This window comes from Onychostruthus taczanowskii, unplaced genomic scaffold (assembly GCF_017590055.1).
Source record: "Onychostruthus taczanowskii isolate IOZ18803 unplaced genomic scaffold, ASM1759005v1 scaffold18, whole genome shotgun sequence".
NCBI classification, from domain to species: Eukaryota; Metazoa; Chordata; class Aves; order Passeriformes; family Passeridae; genus Onychostruthus; species Onychostruthus taczanowskii.
The window spans coordinates 11,881,631-11,898,390 of record NW_024499017.1 but is presented as its reverse complement, the minus strand read 5'-3'; the positions used below and the strand labels follow the sequence as shown (position 1 = coordinate 11,898,390).

General features: G+C 53.8%; 1 protein-coding gene across 1 annotated transcript; it reads left to right on the top strand.

Moving 5' to 3' along the window:
* Positions 1-1,076: 1,076 nt before the first annotated feature.
* On the top strand, positions 1,077-9,689 carry IRF8 (interferon regulatory factor 8). Its single transcript, XM_041400787.1, has 9 exons — positions 1,077-1,105; positions 3,392-3,566; positions 4,643-4,826; positions 6,024-6,112; positions 6,511-6,622; positions 6,890-6,937; positions 7,615-8,001; positions 8,540-8,655; positions 9,519-9,689. The coding sequence occupies exons 2-9, from the start codon at positions 3,393-3,395 to the stop codon at positions 9,687-9,689; spliced, it is 1,281 nt and encodes a 426-aa protein (XP_041256721.1). The 5' UTR covers positions 1,077-1,105; position 3,392.
* Positions 9,690-16,760: the final 7,071 nt, after the last annotated feature.

Sequence of the window (16,760 nt, the reverse complement as noted above, 5' to 3'; positions counted from 1 at the left end):
GATCTGGGACTGGGGAAACTGATCTGGGACTGGGGAAACTGATCTGGGACTGGGGAAACTGATCTGGGACTGGGGAAACTGATCTGGGACTGGGGAAACTGATCTGGGACTGGGGAAACTGATCTGGGACTGGGGAAACTGATCTGGGACTGGGGAAACTGATCTGGGACTGGGGAAACTGATCTGGGACTGGGGAAACTGATCTGGGACTGGGGAAACTGATCTGGGACTGGGGAAACTGATCTGGGACTGGGGAAACTGATCTGGGACTGGGGAAACTGATCTGGGACTGGGGAAACTGATCTGGGACTGGGGAAACTGATCTGGGACTGGGGAAACTGATCTGGGACTGGGGAAATGGATCTGGGAATGGGGAAATGGATCTGGGATTGGGGAGACTGGTCTGGAATTGGGGAGGTTTATTTGGCGAAGTACGGATCATGGGCTGGGGATGGATTGGTCTTGGACTGGGGAAACTGGTCTGAGACTGGGGATGGACTGGGCTGGGACTGGGATATCGGTGTGAGACTGGGAATGGACTGGGCTGGGACTGGGATATTAGTCTGAGACTGGGGATGGACTGGGCTGGGACTGGGATATCGGTGTGAGACTGGGAATGGACTGGGCTGGGACTGGTAACGGAGCAGTCTGGCTCTGGGAAGACTGCTCTGGGACTGGGGAAGCTGGGTTGGAACTGGGAATGGATTAATTTGGGACTAGGAATGACGGGACCGAACCGACCCGGGACATACCCGGGACAGGGACGAGCTAACCACGCCCCCTCCCGCTTCGGCCCCGCCCCCTTCGCTCAGGCCCCGCCCCTCCCGGTCAGCTGATTTCGGGGAAAGCCTCGCTTTAAGAGAAACTGCGGCGCGCGCCCCGCCGGGACGCTCCTCATTGGTCAGCCCCGCACGGCCCCGCCTCCTCATTGGGTAGGGCGGGAGCAAGGAGGAGTCAGTGATTGGCGGAGCGTGGAGGGGGCGTGGCGGTGGGCGTGGCCGCATAATCTCTGTGGTATAAATAATGAGCTCGGGGAATCCGCGGGCGCGGCACCGGGAGGGCAGAAACGGGAACGGGACCGGCACCGGCACCGGCTGGGGGACAGGTACCGGCATCCCGACACCAGCATCCCCCGTGCGAGGGCAGGGTAGGGCCGGCCGGGGGACCGATACCGGCATCTGGGAGGGCAGGGACCGGCCGGGGGACAGGGACCAGCATACCTATGGATGGGCAGGGACCGGCTGGGGGACAGGGACCGGCACCGGCATCCCGCGTAGGAGGGCAGGGACCGGCCGGGGGACCGATACCGGCATCCCGGGGTGGGCAGGGACCGGCCGGGGGACCGATACCGGCATCCCGTGGGTGGGCAGGGACCGGCACCGGCATCCCCGTGGGAGGGCAGGGACCTGCCGCAGGATCGCGTCCTGTACCGGCACCCTCTGTGAGCGGACACCGGGAAGGCAGGGGCAGGTCCCGAGCCCTGCCCCGGTTTCCTGCACGCCTGCGGGGCTGCCGAGAAGCGCAGGAGGTTTGCGGGGTCGCACGGATGCGGGATGTCCCCATCTCGTGGTCCCCTGCGCCAGGAGCGAGCCCGGGATGGGCGGGCTGGAGCCGGGGCTGCCGCTGCCCGCCCGGTGCAGGGGGCTCCTCGATGTTGTCCCGAGCTGTGACTCCCTCTCGGGGAGGGAGACGGAGCCCCGGCCTCCGGCAGCGATGGGAAGAAGCTTTCTAGAAAAAAGAAGTGTCCCATTTCTGTGGGATTTCTCGGGTTCTTCCCTTTTGGCATCACTCAGGGTGGGTGCTGGAGCCCCCAGAGGAGCTGCCCCCATTCCTCCAGGGACGAGCTGTGGCATGTCCTTTGGGGCATCCAGAGCTGTGCCCTCCGTGATGTTTTGGCTGGTGGTGTTGGTGCTCACCATCCCTATAAACCAGGGGCTGTGCTCTGAGGAGCCAGGGCCATCTAGAAGGGATGGAATTGGTGGCACTGAGCTGGTGGGAGCCCATGGCAAAGCAGGGACCATGGCTCTCGGGCTGTGCTGGGAGCACCCTTGTTTTCTCCCCAAAAATCTTCCAGTGGGGCAGTAAAGAACAAATAAACAAGGGAGAGGCAGTCCTGTAAAATGTAGAGCCCAAAATGCCTGGGAAGTTGATTTGGGGGCTGCTGATCACTTCTGCCAGGCCACCAGCTCCTGTCATGGCGTGGAGGTGACAGGGAGGGTTGAGCCTGGGACTTTGCTTCCAGCAGCTGTGTGTTCATTATCCCTGTGAGGATTTGGGATGCCGTTTGGAGCTGGCAGCTGCTCCCCAAATAGTGCTTGGTGAGAGGAGCTGCTGCCCCCTCCGGGACAAATCCTTGTGCCAAGGCCAGCCAGGGACAGCTCTGGCACCCCAGCCTGGCCTGCCCAGTGTCACTTGCTTGATGTTTTGCTGGTGGTGCTGGTGCTCACCATCCCTAAAAACCAGGGGCTGTGCTCTGAGGAGCCAGGGCCATCTAGAAGGGATGGAATTGGTGGCACTGAGCTGGTGGGAGCCCATGGCAAAGCAGGGACCATGGCTCTCGGGCTGTGCTGGGAGCACCCTTGTTTTCTCCCCAAAAATCTTCCAGTGGGGCAGTAAAGAACAAATAAACAAGGGAGAGGCAGTCCTGTAAAATGTAGAGCCCAAAATGCCTGGGAAGTTGATTTGGGGGCTGCTGATCACTTCTGCCAGGCCACCAGCTCCTGTCATGGCGTGGAGGTGACAGGGAGGGTTGAGCCTGGGACTTTGCTTCCAGCAGCTGTGTGTTCATTATCCCTGTGAGGATTTGGGATGCCGTTTGGAGCTGGCAGCTGCTCCCCAAATAGTGCTTGGTGAGAGGAGCTGCTGCCCCCTCCGGGACAAATCCTTGTGCCAAGGCCAGCCAGGGACAGCTCTGGCACCCCAGCCTGGCCTGCCCAGTGTCACTTGCTCAGGTGACAGCACAGCTGGGGGCTTTAATCCCCATCCCTCTGCTTCCTCTGTGATTTATCCTGCAGCAGAATAGGAATAAGCAGAGCACCGAGTCAGCCGCTTCTGGGAGCGGAACTTTGGTAGAGCTGGAGGAAGAATTTGTGTAACTCAGAAGGAAATTGCCTTTTTTTTTTAATTTTAAAAGAGTTTTTAGAAGAAGAGGATGGGGTGGGGTTGTGGGCTGGGGGTGTTTTAATCTCAGAATCACAGAACTGTGGCATGCCAGCAGGGTTTGGGCTGGAAAGGACTTTAAAGCGGGCAGACTTTGGCATGAGGGGCTTCCAAAAGCTGCAGGTGGTGCCGCTGCCAGCCGAGCGGGGGGCAGAGGGGCCAAGCACCCCAGTGCCTGTGCCGGGATGGAGCTGCAGAGCTGAGAGGGCCCGTGGGTGTCCCGTGCCCCCAGGATGTGTGACAGGAACGGCGGGCGGCGGCTGCGGCAGTGGCTGATCGAGCAGATCGACAGCGAGCTCTACGCCGGCCTCATCTGGGAGAACGAGGAGAAATCCATGTTCCGCATCCCCTGGAAGCACGCCGGCAAGCAGGATTACAACCAGGAGGTGGACGCTTCTATTTTCAAGGTAGGGAATGCTTTTTCTTGCTGATTCCTGGGCTCTGTGCTGCTGGTTTTGTGCCTTGGTGGGACGTGGCCACGCTGTCTCTGGGTTTTACATCTTTAACCCTTGCAGGAGATGCTGCAGTTGGTCTCCTGGCTTATTTATTTTTTTTTTTGGGATGATTTATTCCTTTTCATCAAAATTTACGACCAGTTTTAAGTTTGTTTTCGGTATGTTTGAATTCAGATGTGATGTGAGAAGCAGCTTTTGACCTGCTCTAAGCTTCTCAGCAGCTTCTCTTGATAAAATGCTGGGTTTATATTAAAAAAAAAAAAACAAACAAAAAAAACTAAAAAGACTTTGTAGGACGGAAGGAAGAATTTCACTGAAGCAGGGGATTTCCAGTTTTGGAAAATATGGGAAAATTCCGTCCTGAAGCAAAAAGCTCAGGTCTTTCCCAGGAATTCCCTTCCCTCTGACCCCACTTCCAAGTATCTGTACTGGTGAAGAAGTTCAATTTCAGTTTAATTTCAACTGGTTTGGGAGCACTGAGTTATGACGATAGCCTTGAACTCAGCCCTCTGAAAATATAGAAATATCTATAAAAGGAATCAATATGTATTTTAAAAAATATGTAATGTTTTTCATTTTTCCTTCAATGGTAAAAATATGTTCTCCTACCAAAAGCACAAATTAAGTTGTGATCTTAGGGAAACCAGTTTATTTATTTGTCAGGAGCTGACAAATGAGGTTTATTCTGATTTTTAACTGAGCAGCGATTCCTCGTGCTCCCAGCAGCTCTTGACCCGCAGGTGTAGAAGTGAACCCACACGTGATTTTGACCTCTGCTTTTTGAAAAGCTGGGTTTTACGAGCCTTTTCTGCATTTCTGAGGCAGGCAGTGCTGCTCTGCACCCCAAACCCCCCCAGGTGTGCTGCAGGCTGTGCAGTCTAGGAGCGAAACAACAAATCCCCAAGAGATGCTCGACAGGGTGCAAGATGCAAAATGCTCTCTGCAAGCCCAGCTCTTCCTCCCTGAGAGGCTTTGTAGGGCTCACAGGGAGGATTTTCATAGTTTTTTTTTCTCATTCTTTGCTTTAGGCCTGGGCTGTTTTCAAAGGCAAGTTCAAGGAGGGCGACAAAGCCGAGCCGGCCACGTGGAAGACGCGGCTCCGCTGCGCCCTGAACAAGAGCCCTGACTTTGAGGAGGTGACAGACAGGTCCCAGCTGGACATCTCCGAGCCCTACAAGGTCTACAGGATCGTGCCAGAGGAGGAGCAGAAGTGTGAGTTCCCCAGGAGGGGACTGAGCCTGCAGTGGGTGCATCCTGTGAGCACCTGAGCTCGGCTCCCTGCCAGCCCCTGCTCTTGTCCTGCTCTGCTGTGTCCCCCTGCCGTGACAGGGAGGGGAGGACAAAGGCCAGGCTTGGGTTTTTTTAACCCCTTAAACCCTTAGGAAATGTGGGACAGCTGCAGCTTTGTGGGAGCTCCCATCCCCTGAGGATGTTGTAGGGGCAGATTCCACCTTCCCTGCCTGGCAGAGGGACACCTGCAGTGGGTGCATCCTGTGAGCGCCTGAGCTCCCTGCCAGCCCCTGCTCTTGTCCTGCTCTGCTGTGTCCCCCTGCCGTGACAGGGAGGGGAGGACAAAGGCCAGGCTTGGGTTTTTTTAACCCCTTAAACCCTTAGGAAATGTGGGACAGCTGCAGCTTTGTGGGAGCTCCCATCCCCTGAGGATGTTGTAGGGGCAGATTCCACCTTCCCTGCCTGGCAGAGGGACACGAGCCTCAAACTTTTTTTTTCCTCCCAAGCCCTGCCCTATGAGGATGGTGGGGAGCTGCAATAAATCCCTTTTCTTGCTGGAGGAGCAATGATTTTGCAGAGAGCTGCTCTGATGTCCGGTGTGGCTCAGCTCACACTAACTATAACTCTATTTGTGGTTAGGGGAGCCTGTGTGCTTTGTCCTTTAAGTTAAAAACTTGCAAAAAAAAAAAAACAAACCCATGATTTTGCAGTCAGGAAATCTCCCTTTAGCATGTCTGTCCCCTCCAGCCCGTTCACACAGGGGCTGTGCTGCCACTATGCAAATGGCACTGCAGGTTCCCACCAGCAGCACCCCTGCACTGGGGTGGCTGGTGGAAAAAAGAGAAGCAGCAGCCCCAGCCCCAGTCTCTGGGGTGCTCAAAAAAACCCAAAAAACTCAAAAAAAACCCTGCTCCAGCTCTGTCTCTGTCACCAGCCAGGCTTTTGATTTTTCTTGCTGCTGGTCCCTGTGCAGGGGGGAAATTAGTTGTAAAGCGATTTTTTTGGGCCCAAAAAGCAGCTCTGGAGGGGCTGTGAGCCTGCTCCAGGTGCTGTTACACAGCTCTGCTGTGGTTCCTGCTCTCATCACTTTCACTGGGTGAAAGGTTCCCAAAACCCCTCAAGATGAGCTGTGCCTGGCCAGTGTGGGTGTTCTCACTGCAGTGTCACCTCTCCTTCCAGGCAAAGCAGGGGTGGCCAGCGGGAGCAGCCTGAATGATGTCACCGAGATGGACTGCAGCTCCTCTGCCATCGACGAGCTCATCAAGGAGGTGAGGCCTCACCCTGGCTGCAGGTGCAGGGCTTGGGTCAAGCTGTCCGGCTTGGGAAAGCCCTGCCCTCCCCGAATTCCCTCTGCAGAGCTGCAGGGTTGGCTTTGCAGCTCCTTCACACGGTTCTGATGTTGGCTCCTGCTTTCCTTGTGCGTCCAGCTGGGAGAGACCTTCACTGGGGAGGAGTCTGTCAGAGCTCTGGGCCCCTCCTTGGCCTTGTCACACCTCTCTGTAGCTCTTGAGGGTCTTATTCAGATGTACAACCTCAGCAATGCCAGATTTGATCTTTCCAACCCCCAAAATTGGCTGGTGCTGCCATTTGGGTCCTCCCTGAGCGTTTCAGGTGCCTTGCTGGAGGCACCGAACCCGCTCTGATCCCGGTGTCTGCTGTCCCACAGCCCTCCTGTGTGGATGAGTACCTGGGCATCATCAAGAGGAGCCCCTCACCCCCCCAGGAGACCTGCAGGAACCCCCCAATACCCGACTGGTGGGTGCAGCAGCCCAGCCCTGGTAAGCAGCCAACAGCTGGTGTGGTGTTTGGGAGATTTTTGGGGCAGGAAAAATCTTCCTGTGTGGGGATACACAACGGAGAGCAGTTTATTTTATCTTCCTTATTAAGAGTGTTTGAAGTGCTCATTAAGAAATCCAGCTGGGAGCTTTTTGCTGGCATTTCCCATGTGGGAGCTGGGAAACCTGGGGCAGAAAATGAGGGGGAACTGAGGGATTGGGATTTGGGATTTGGGAATGCAGGCTCAGCTTGGCTTTCTGTGCCCACAGCATTGCCCCTGATGAATGGATACTCCAGCTACGAGCAGTATCACTCAGGTAAGGCACCTCACCTGGCCAGCAGGTGCCCCTCTCTGTTCGTGGTGGCAGGAGGTGGCTCTGACTCTGTCCCCCACCTTCAGGGAGGCTTTGCTTTGGGTTTGGGAGGTGATTATCCACATTTCCACGCTGGGGTGAATCCTGCCTGGTGGCATGGGGGCAGAGAGCAGCTGCTTGGGGTGCTGGGGCCAGGCAGCCTTTGGAATGGGGGGATCTGCCTGTGGCATGGGGGGAGTGAGGAGCAAAGGCAGGAGGAAGAGGCTCAATGTATTTCATGGCCTTGAACTGAACCACCAGAAGTTCCACCTCAACATGAGGAAAAACTTCCCATGGAGGGTGTCAATGTTGGAACAGCTGCCCGGGGAGCTGTGGAATTTCCCTTTCTGGAGACCTTCAGAGAGGAATTCATGGAACAAACCCCACCTGGATTTGTTCCTGTGTCACCTGCTGCAGGTGACCCTGCCTGGGCAGGGGGCTGGACTGGGTGGTCCACAGGTCCCTTCCAACCCCAGCCACTCCACGATCCTCTAATACTGGGAGCTCTCACTTGCTGCTCAGCCCTGGAGATGTCCCTCCACCAGGAGACAGCCACTCCCAGGAGATTTGGGGTTTGGGCATGGCGGCGAGGAGCAGCTTTGTCCCTTCCTGATGAGACGCGCGCGTCCCTCGCCTGCCAGGTTATTCCCAGATGGTGATCAGCTTCTACTACAGCGGGAGGCTGGTGGGCCACGTCAGCACCTCGTGCTCTGAGGGCTGCAGGATCTCCCTGGGGCAGCCCTCGGGCCACGGGGAGAAGCTCTACGCCCCCGATGCCCTGGAGCACGTGCGGTTCCCCTCGGCCGACGCCATCCAGAACGACCGCCAGAAGCAGATCACCAGGAAGCTCTTTGGGCACCTGGAGAGGGGTGTCCTCCTGCACAGCAACAAGCAGGGCATCTTCATCAAGAGGCTGTGCCAGGGCAGGGTCTTCTGGAGTGGCAACACCATGGCCTACAAGGACAGGCCCAACAAACTGGACCGGGAGGACGTGGTGAAGATCTTTGACACCAACTTGTTCTTCCGAGGTTTGTGGGAGCCTCCTGCAGGCTTTGGTGTTAGGATTTCTGCTCTTTCCTGTGGGGAGAATCCCTGCATTGGTTGGTTTAGGATGGTCAGCCAGCAGATGTGGTGGGCAACCCTGGGTGGCAGCAGTTTGGGGTGGGGGAACCTTCAGAGGAGGGTGGAGGAGAGCAGGGATATGACTCTGGCTAGAAACTCCCTGGAAAAGCTGAGGTAATTCTGGGATCCCAAAGCCTTGGGACAATGCACAAATGGTTTGTGGAGCTTGACCTGGCATGAGACCCCCTTGGGCCCTGTGGTGGGGTTGAAAGGGTGGAGCCCTTTTTCCTTGCACACTTTGAATCCCTCACTGCTGGGTTCCCAAGGATGAGCAGGTGACACTGCCACACTGAGGGAAGGATAATCTGGTGTTTGGGGTCATGTGGCAAATTCCAAACCAGAGCCTTTGCTTGAGCCCACAGCTTCCTTGCGGGGTGTTTGATCCCAGGGATGTGTAACAAAGCCTCTGGAGGGCAAATCCCAAGTTTTCCTGTGTCCTTGCAGAGCTGCAGCAGTACTACAACAACCAGGGCCGCTTCCCAGACAGCAGGGTCATGCTGTGCTTCGGGGAGGAGTTCCCAGATGCCATGCCCCTGAGGTGTAAACTCATCCTTGTCCAGGTACGGGGGGCTGGGAGGAAAAGGGACCCAGGAAAGGTGGGAATTCTGCCAGCAGAGCTCCACCCCTGCAGCCACGGGGCATTTGGGTGGATGGGGGTGGAAGTGTGGTGCTTTCCCACAGCCTCCTGAGAGGTGCTTGGGCTGCTGGCTATCAAATTCCTGCAGCTGGGCTTGCAAATGAAGCTCCCTAATGGCACAAGTTTTGTGAACTGCAGGGAAATCTTTCCTCTTCCTCCTGATCCTGCTTTGGCACTGGGACTTTTCCTGTGGGAAATGGGGAAGTAAATGCCTGGACTGATTTAAGATCAGTCAGTGATGTGCTCAACAGCTGTGATTGGCAGCAGTGGGGTTGGGAAACCTTAGGAGGGTGAAGAAGGGGATGGGATGTGGGGTCAGCCCTCGTGGCTCTGGTCAGAAACTTCCCCTTGGAGAAGCTGCAGCAGTTGTAGGGTTGAAAAGGCTCAGGACAGGGGGTTTCTGTCCTGAAACCCAGGCCCAGCCAGGCTGTGACAGCAGGGATGTGACAGGGAGGGCACAGGGAGGGTGTGGCATCCCCTCCTGAGCAAGCAGAGACCCACCAGGTCAGAGACTGGTCCTGTGCCTCCTGCACAGCTCCTGACCTCATCACCTCTTGCTGTCCTGGATGTCTGCCCCAGTGGATCACTCTGGACATCCCCAGCCTGTCCTTGCACCTCAGTATCCCTGCTGGCAGAGCTCCTGGGGCTGCTCCTTTATCCCTGGAGCCAGCGCTGCTGTCCTGGCAGGAGCTGTGCTGTGCTGTGTGTCCCCCATGCAAGGAGCAGCAGGAGATGCCCCAAGAGGACGCTCCCCACTCAATCCCTGTCCTTTTTCCTTTGTCCCAGGTGGAGCAGCTGTACCTGAGGCAGGTGGTGGACGAGGCTGGGAAGAGCTGCAGCTCCAGCCCCATGCTGCCCATGGCAGAGGAGCCCCAGCACGACCAGGGCTACCGGATCTTCCAGGACATCTGCACCACGCGGCCGCTCTTCCGAGAGAACCAGCAGATTGCAGTCTGAGCCTGCTGGGCTGGCCTCATCCACAGCCACGTCAGTCCCTCCAGTGCCTAAGTGTCCTAAAAAAGTGACCCTAAAAAAGTGTCCTTATTTTTTTTTTCCTTATTTTTTTCCTTATTTTTTTTTTTGCTTTTTTTTCCTTTTTTTTTTCCTTATTTAATTTTTTTCCTTATTTTTTCCTTATTTTTTCCTTATTTTTTCCCATTTTTTCCATTTTTTTTCTTTTTAAAATTTTTTTTTCTTTATTTTTTTTCTTTTCTTTTTTTTCTTCTTTTTTCTTTTTTTTCCCTTTTGGAAATTTGGGTTTTGTTCTTTGCTGTTTCCAGTGCAGGGTCTGTATAAATCCAGTGGTGAAAACGTGCCGTGAGCAAACAGCTTGGATGTTCAGTGTTTGTCCTGTCAACAATTTATGATAAAAGTGACTTTTCTAGCCCCAGGACTGTCTGTAGCTCATGGCTGGGGCACGAGGGAGCATCCAAGCTGTGCAGGAAGGTCAGGGCTGGCTTTGCTTTTTGTTGCCTTTGTTAATGGCCATTCAGGCAGAACCAAAAACCAACAGCTGTAACCACCTGCCCCAACAACCTGCAACTCAGACCTTGCTGAGAGCAGCAATTCGACAGGAGGTGACTCTTGGAAAAGCATCAGAATGCTCAAATTTAGGAAATGATATCCAGGAATCAGCTCTCCCCCTTCAAAGAGTCCTGCTGGCGACTCCTGAGCACTCCTGGGTGTGCCTCCCAAAGGGAACTCCTGAAATTCCTCTTTATTTTTTGCTGTGAGGTTTATGTGTTTCTTTTTCACGCCAAAGTGGATTGAAATTTGGCAAGCCATGCAGAGATTCTATATGTAAATATTGAACACAAAGACTTGGGAATCTTAATTTTTCCTGACCAGAGCCAGAGTTTATATAAATATATAGAGTTTTAATTTTTCAAGACTGCAGCGTAGTGTGAATAGCTTGGCTTCACCCTCCCAAACACACGTGTGGGGCTCTCCCAAGCGTGTCCAGGCAGCGCCATCCATGTGGAAATCCTCATTTTCACAGCCTCTGTGTGTGCCCCCAGCTCTGGGGAGCTGCTGGTGCCTCCCAAAGCAGGACTGCACATGTGTGCGTGCCACCAAAGCTGCCTATTTATTGTATGCCTGAGGTTTATTAATTTTTGGGGTAAATTTTTATATCTCCCTGCAATTAAAGTGCTATATTTTGTATTTCTCTTGCGATGTGGTTTTTGGGTGCAGTGGGTGGGGTCTCAGAGCTGCTGGGGGGAGTCTGGGATCTCTGACTTGCCCCTGATTTGGTTTTACCTGTGGTGGGGCCTGTGTTAAGCCTCTGTCACCTCCTTCCTCTTCCTGGATTTATCTCCAGCCAGAAAGAAATGAGTCAAAATGCTGTAATGCAATGGAGGGAGGGAAATGGGATCACTTGGAGAGCCTTCATTCCAGGGAGGAGGAAGATGTGTCCCTGCTCATCTGCCACAGCACTGAGCTGGGTGTGATGCTTCAAGGTCACGAGGTGGGGACAATTTTTTATGGTTGTGTCCAAAAACTTCCTCTTTTCCTTTTCCCATGGGAAATGGGAGCGTTTCCCCACTGTCCTGTGGTGGTGTAATCCCAGCTGACAGGCAGGTGCCTCCCTCATTCCCTGGTACCCCTTCAGGGGGAGGGGAATTGGAAAGAAAAGCCTTGTGGATTGAGAACAATTTAATATTTGGAAGAAATTCTTTACTTTGGGGAGGAATCCTTCCCTGTGAGGGAGGTGAGGCCCTGGCACAGGGTGCCCAGAGAAGCTGTGGCTGCCCCTGCATCCCTTGAAATACTCAAGGCAAGGTTTGGTGGTGCTTGGAGCAATCTGGGACAGTGGAAGGTGTGCTGCCCATGGCAGGGGGTGGAATGAATTGAATTTTAAGGTCCCTTCCAGCACAAACCATTCAGGCATTCTAATTACAAAAATATCAAGTATAGTAATTGTAATGAAAGGCAGAGAAGAGTAAAAGTGAAGGGAAGCAGGTGATGCAATTGCTCATCCCTACTGAGAAGAAAATGAGCACTATCCCAGCAGAAACCAGGACACTTCTCTGTTGTATTGCACTGAATAGTTATTTAGTTGTTTTAAGTAACTATTTAGTGCAATAAAACACTTCTCCATCCAAATTTCTCAGGGTTCTGCTCTAGGGGGGTGAACCAGCTTGAACTTTGAGATCAAGCATGAGGATTGAGGGAATTCCTCCATCCTTGCCCCATCCCTGTTGGTGGGATGCTCATGGTCCTGCCTGTGCCCTTGTGCACATCCTCTGCAGGCATTGCAGCACCTGCATTTGGTGCCTGTGAGAAGAACTGGCTGCACACCGAGGGTTTTTTAGGATGCACCAGGATCCTAAAGGGCAAAGGAGACCCCGACTCCTGTAAGCTGCTATGGGGTGCTGTGCCACTGGGAGGGGGATGGCACCTGTAGGGGCACTGTGAGCGCTGCTCAGCCTTTCTCTGCTCTTCCTGAGCATCCCACGGGCTTGACCCCTGCTCCAGCCCTCCCTGCTCCCCCAGAGGGTCAGGGAGCCTCACCTCCTGTGATGCCTTGGGAAGGCTGAGCTAGAGCAGAGGCTGGGCCGAGCTAAGGAATCAAGAAGGGATTTATTCAAAGGATCTCCTCAATGGATCCACCTTGGGCAGCACAAGAGCCCAGCCAGGGCTGCACCCAGGATGAACCAAAATGGTCCCAAAATGAACCCAAGGTGAACCCAAATGGTCCCAAAATGAACACAAGATGGATCCAAATGGTCCCAAGATGAACCAAAATGGTCCCAAAATGCACGAGCGCTCACGGGGTCTCTCCCTGGGATCAGCTCTGCTCCATGTGCACATTGCAGTTCAGTGTCCAATTCCAGCTCAGCCCCTGCACTCCCATCCTGCTTGTTTTTCTCTCTCCAGCCCATGGGGTTTGTGCTCTTGGGGCTGAGATTTGGATCATTTGTCCTTGGTGCCCAGCTGGAGCAGGAATTGTTTTGTGTCCCTGCTCTGTGCACAGAGCTCACCATGCCCTGATGTGAAGCTCAGGCCTGCACATTAAAGCAGCACAGAATGTGAAAAATATAAGATAAAAAAACCTGAGGCACCAGGCATGGGCTCCCAAAAAGTGTCCTTGGTGTTGAACATTGCAAGGTGGAGGTGGGACCGAGGCACCCTCTGTGGGCTGTGCTGGAGCAGCTCATGAGGGATCGGAGCCTGGGACACCAGAAACCCCACTCGTGGTTTCCCCAGATGTGCAGGGCCAGGTCCTTCCCCAGAAACCACCACCTTGTGCCTGCCTGGAGCCACCTGCTCCTGCCCAGGGCTCTTTCAATTTCCACCCCAGACCGCGGCAGGGCCGTGGGGAGCTGAGGTGCCTTGTGCTGCACTGGTTATTTTTGGTGCTGTCAGCGTGTCTCAGAGCCCACAGCTCGGTTTGGGACCTCCACCAGCACCATGGCTTCCACCCCACAGAGATTCCAAGAGGAAATGGCTGGTGGGTGGGGAGGGAGTGGGAAGGAGAGAGTGGTTGCAGGAAGGGTAATGGGGTGGGCACATGGTTGTGGGCAGGGGTCCTGTTTGGGCTCAGCTAGGGCTCACAGAAATGTTAGCTTAGGTTTAATGCCTGGGTTTATCTTGGGTTTAGGCCTAGCCTGGGTTTCCCATCCTGCAATCCATCATGAGGAAGCCTCCAAGGCTGACGTTCCAGCACAGATTTCCAGGTCAGTGCATTGATTTCACACAGGGGTGCTCTGGCCCAGAGTCACCGTGCCTTTTGTGACATTCCAGAAGGAATTCCTGCACGTCTCTCACTTTTCCTGCGGGCCAGGCAGGAATGGCACTGCCATCCCCAGCTGGGAGGCTGGTGGGGTCTGGAAGAGCCCCAATCCAGAGGCAGTGCCTGCATCCTGGCACACATCCCTGCACCTTTCTGGGCCCTAGGCAGCTCCAGGGAGCTGCTGCTGCAGCTGTGCCCTGCCTTGGTGGTTTTGGGCGACTGGTGACTCAAATACTTTCGTTGGTTTCTGTTCACTTGGGTTCCTCTCTGTCACCTCCCCGAAGTGAAACCTCAGTGCCAGCGTTGGCTCCTCTCTGCCAGCGCCTCGTCTGCTGGCAAGTCCCAAAAGTGGCCCAAGGTTTTGGCTGAGGACCCTGTCCCCAAACCCTGGGGGTGATCTGTCCCCTGCATCCCCTCCACAGAGTGATCCTCCTGGTGCAGCAGGATAATGGAGCACAAATGAGATACTCGCACTGCCCTTCCCCAAAATTCTTGCTGCTTTTTTTTGTGGTTTCCCACACTTGGAGTCAGAGCAGCAGCACCATCAAATTCCTTCTTGATGTCAAGGTATCTCCTTGTGTCCCAGGAGGGCCTGTGGGAATGGGAAGAGAATTTCTGGGGGTTACCAGGCTGAACTCCTGCCTTCAGGAGCAAAAGGTTCCACATGGGAAGGAGAGTGGAGCTTGGTTTCCGTGAAGGAAACCTTAACTTGCAGGACATACAGGGTTCCCTCAATAATATTTGGCAAGGAGCCATGTGCTTACCAAATCCTCCTGACATCTGGCAGGGAAGGGTGGACCAGGGCAAGAAATCTGGGGAAATTTCCTAAGATTTTCCAGCCTAAAGATGTCTACTCTGTGGTAGAGGAACATTTTGATTTCTGGGTGCTACAAAGGATGTGATCCACACTGCAGCCCCTTGATGTTTTGTTCACTGACTCAGGGACGTAATTTGGGGTCCAAAGCCAACCTTTCTCCTGAGATTTGTGGCTGGAAGGCAGCTGGGCCTCTGGGAAGCATTTTCCTTGGGAGAAAGTGAGCTGGGTTGTATCCTGGGTTGTATTGATCTTGTTCATCACATGTTTCTGGAGTTTGGTGAGGGGCATGCAGGACAAACGCCAAAACCACCACGGAAGGTGGCTTCAGGAGAAGAATTCAGCAACCATGAGGACAACAAGTGTCTACCCACCCCTCCCACATGCCTAAAACCCAGTGTGAGGAGTTATCTAGTGCCAAATTCACCTGAAGAACAAGTTTGGTGGGCTGGCGAGGAGAAAGGCAAGGTTTGTCCAGCTAAATCCTGAGATTTACCCCAAATCAACCTGGAGAAAGAGGAAAAGCTCTGCAGGCGTCTCCATCCAGTGCTCTGCAACCACAAGTCAGTGGCAGGTCCCAGCTCACAGTTGAACTGCTCGGGAATCCCAGACCCACCAGCTCCAGCTGCTTCCTCCAAGCTGCCCCCGCTCGGCACCGGCCCCCCCAGGCGCCTCTCCAGGCGTTAGAAAACAAACAGTCACTTTTTATTTCGAGACACCAGGCTCCCCAACTGGTCTGATTGCTCAATGCCCCCGTTTCAGCACAGCAGCCTGTCCAGAGCCAGCTGCTCCGGGCTCTTCCTGGCAGCATGTTGTAATCCGGGAGCAGCCCCCTCCTCGTGGGCAGCAGGATGTGTCCTTGGGAAGGCAGGAAAGCTGCTGCGTGGAGGCTCCCACCTCCTTTTCCAAAGGCATTTATACACTTTTGGGTGGTTTTGTGGCCAAGGATGATGATTTGCGATGGAAACCTGTTGTAATCTGGGAGCAGCCCCCTCCTCGTGGGCTCTGGCAGCAGGATGTGACCTTGGGAAGGCAGGAAAGCTGCATGGAGGCTCCCACCTCCTTTTCCAAAGGGATTTATACCCTCTTGGGTGGTTTTATGGCCAAGGACGATGATTTGTTATGGAAACCTGGCAGGAAAACCCATGCAGAGTTGACTTTGGTGGATCTCAAGGGCTTTGCCCCATTTTGTGACCATTTTTTTGACACGGTTTCACATGACTCTTTTCAGTTGTCTTTTGGTTTGGGTGGATGGTGGGACTTGGTTCAAGGGCCAAACCATGAGGTCAGAGCTGTGGGGGCAACACAAGGGTCAGCCAAAGGCACCTCCTCAGATCCATCAAAAGAAGGAAGAGGAGGTGGTGGGAACAGCTGAGGGTGAGGAGGATGAAGCTGCAGGAATTCCTCAAGCTGGACTTGGCTGAAGGAAAGTCTCGTGCAGAGGACAGGAGATCCCAAACCCAGGAAATGTGACAGCCACTCAATTTGCAGAATCAGCTTCTGACAGGTGCCCTCTCCCTCTGCAGGTCTTTGCCTGACACCAGGTGCTGAGAACAGGCTCCACCCGAGCCACAGCATCAGAGCCAGGACGAGGAGAAAAACCGTGATATTTGTGCAGAATTTGGGCTTGTTATGAGACCCAGTCCAGGCTGAAATCCCCTCCCTTTCCCCTCAGTCTGCATGTGCTTAGGGGCTGTGTCCTGCTCTGACATATTTTTATTGTGGGTGATTTGTTTGTAATAATGAAACACCCGGATGCACAGAGGAGCCATAAAAACCAGTCTGAGATTTTTGTGTGGCTCTGGGTGACCCAGAGCCACCAGGTAACCTGGGCCTCTGCTGCTCTTCCTTAGAAGGATTTGGTCTTAAACCTAAAATGGAAATAGGAAGAAGAAAAAGGGCATTTCAGGCCATTGCACAAGGAGGTCTTTAAAATGTGATGGTTAAAAAATACTTCAAGCTGGAGAAATATTCCTTTTCCTTCTTTTTCACCCCAATGTGTGAATTATTTGGGTGTTCAGAAGAGTTGCTCCAGCTTTTGCTGAGAGAATAATTCACATGGGTTATGTAAAACCTCCTTACTCTGTGCTGGATGTTTTTCAGAGAAATGCAAATCACAGAAACATGGAAGGATTTGGGTTGGAAGGGTCCTTAAAGTTCATCTCATTCCAGCCTCTCCCCAGAGGCTGGAATAACTTCCACTCGACCAAGCTGCTCAAAACTCCAAAAGAATACCAAGATTTTTAGTTTTTGAAGCAATTAATTTCAATAATATCAATTTCCAGCATCCCATGGCTCCTGCTTTTTTCTTCTGTTGGGCTTCAGAGGGAGGACTGAGGGATGTGGAAGCAACAGTGGTTTGAAACAAGAGATTCCCTGCCTGTGTCTTTCTGTTCTGTATTTGAGGAGTAACCACTTCTCCCTGAGGTAAATCTGGCTCGTGGACAGGTCTGCAGGGTGCAGAAGGCAGGTTGTTCTT

Coding starts and splice junctions, on each gene's coding strand:
- IRF8 (XM_041400787.1), top strand. CDS start 3,393: ATGTGTGACAGGAACGGCGGGCGGCGGCTGCGGCAGTGGCTGATCGAG. Junction 4,827..6,023: donor GCCAGAGGAGGAGCAGAAGT/GTGAGTTCCCCA, acceptor CTCTCCTTCCAG/GCAAAGCAGGGGTGGCCAGC. Junction 6,623..6,889: donor GGTGCAGCAGCCCAGCCCTG/GTAAGCAGCCAA, acceptor CTGTGCCCACAG/CATTGCCCCTGATGAATGGA.